This window comes from Leishmania donovani, chromosome 29 (assembly GCF_000227135.1).
Source record: "Leishmania donovani BPK282A1 complete genome, chromosome 29".
In the NCBI taxonomy this organism is placed as follows: domain Eukaryota; phylum Euglenozoa; class Kinetoplastea; order Trypanosomatida; family Trypanosomatidae; genus Leishmania; species Leishmania donovani.
The window spans coordinates 1,143,963-1,145,652 of record NC_018256.1 but is presented as its reverse complement, the minus strand read 5'-3'; the positions used below and the strand labels follow the sequence as shown (position 1 = coordinate 1,145,652).

At 62.9% G+C, this 1,690-nt stretch overlaps 1 protein-coding gene across 1 annotated transcript; it reads right to left on the bottom strand.

The window, feature by feature from the left end:
* Window positions 1–2: 2 nt before the first annotated feature.
* LDBPK_292690 (hypothetical protein, conserved) lies at window positions 3–1,337 on the bottom strand (the record flags this gene model as incomplete). Its single annotated transcript, XM_003862639.1, has 1 exon — window positions 3–1,337. A coding segment is annotated over one exon (1,335 nt), but the record flags the coding sequence as incomplete, so codon positions are not given.
* Between the last annotated feature and the right edge of the window lie 353 nt (window positions 1,338–1,690).

Sequence of the window (1,690 nt, the reverse complement as noted above, 5' to 3'; positions counted from 1 at the left end):
TTCGGGGCGCCAAAGGCGGGTGCCGCAGGGGCGTCCGCCTTCTCGGCAGGCTTAGCTGAGAAGGAGAAGGGGTTTGCGGGTGCTCCCGTAGACAACGGTGGCGTCGCGCCGAAGGCGGGCTTCACCCCAGCGGGGCTAAAGCTGAACGGCGCCTTTGCCGGTGCCGAGCTTTCCTTAGGGGGTCTCGTGCCCTTGTCGTTGCCCTTGTCATCGTCGTCGCTATCCGCGTTGGGCGCAAACGCACCGTCATCCGGAATAACCGCCGGTGGGCCCGCCTTCACAAACGAGTTCGGCTTCGGGGCGCCAAAGGCGGGTGCCGCAGGGACAGAACGCGCAGGAATCGTGTCTGCAGGTTTTGAGCCGAAAACAAACAAGTTGGGGGCTGCAGCGGCAGCTGTAGGTGTCGTTGTGCCTCCAAAGAGAGGTGCCTTCGCGGTAGGCACATCGGCCAGCGGGGCAGCGGGCTTCGCAGCAACAGAGGCGTCATCATTGCTGAATGCATTTGCCTTGCCAAACAGTCTTACCGTCGCAAGCGACCCGATAGGCACCGTCAAGGAGTTCTCCTGCGAGCCCGGCGGGATGGCCGAGGGAGCGTTGCTCAGCGACGCATCGCAGGCGTCGTTGTCAGTGGCTGTTTTTGGTGCCTTGCGCATCCGTGACTCCGCGGCAGCTGCCGGAGGAGACGCGAGGCGCGGGCGCTTGGCATGGACCTGCAGGCTGGACGGGACAGTAAGAAGACTCGCACGAGACGGGTAAGCGGGGGCGCGACGGTAAGTGGTGGCCTCGTCTGGATGTGCAAACACCATAGGATAGATGCTGCGCTCAGGTGCCGCGAAGTACTGGTTCACCGTGATTTGGCACTGTGGAGCCTCTCGCGCCGAGGGGTAAGTGAGCGGCGCATCGCGCGTCTGCGGTGCCGGCTCGGAGACCGGGGGCTGCGGCGGGGGCACATGATGCTGAGCTGTGCTGCGTCGCGGCCGGCGGAGCTCGATGGTGTCGGCTACGTGCGTCTCTTCAGGCGGTCGCGGGGCACCAGAGTAGCTTTGCGCCGGAGCCGCGGCAGAGGTGTTGTTGTCCGTGGACGCATTGGCCTCCCCGTGTGGCTTCGCATGCAGCACGCCTAGCACCCCACTGACGGTATTGTAGGCAAGGTTGGCGATACGACGCACGTACCGCCAGCCTTCGCCCGACTCGTTGGCGTCGTACGGCGAGGACGGCGACGGTGCACTCCACGCATGGCTGTTGGGCGCCGCGAATGAGCTCTCGGCTGGCCGCGGCGCAGCTGCTCGAAGATCACAAAAAGGCACATCGGCGCCGTCAAAACTCATGTGAGCCATCGAGCTGTTGCCGCTTGAAAGACGACTGCTACCAGCCGGTCGCACGCGGATACGATTACGGTGCATGTCGCAGAGAACGAAGTGGATTGAATGACAGATCAAACGCGGAAACGAATGAAGTCGACAGGTCTCTTCTATGTGTGTGTGTGTATGTGTGTGTGCGGAGGCCCCTGCCTGTCTCGTCCAAGGCCGCCACTAGCAAGACCACGAGCTTCAAGTGAACACAACAACGGCAAAGAGACCTGGCTGCGTGCGACAACGTTGCTGTAGACGTAAAGTGGTTGTGTGTGTGTGTGTGTGTGGGGGGGGGGGGGGGGGGGGGGGGAAAAGATAATATGGGGGGGGAAAAACTC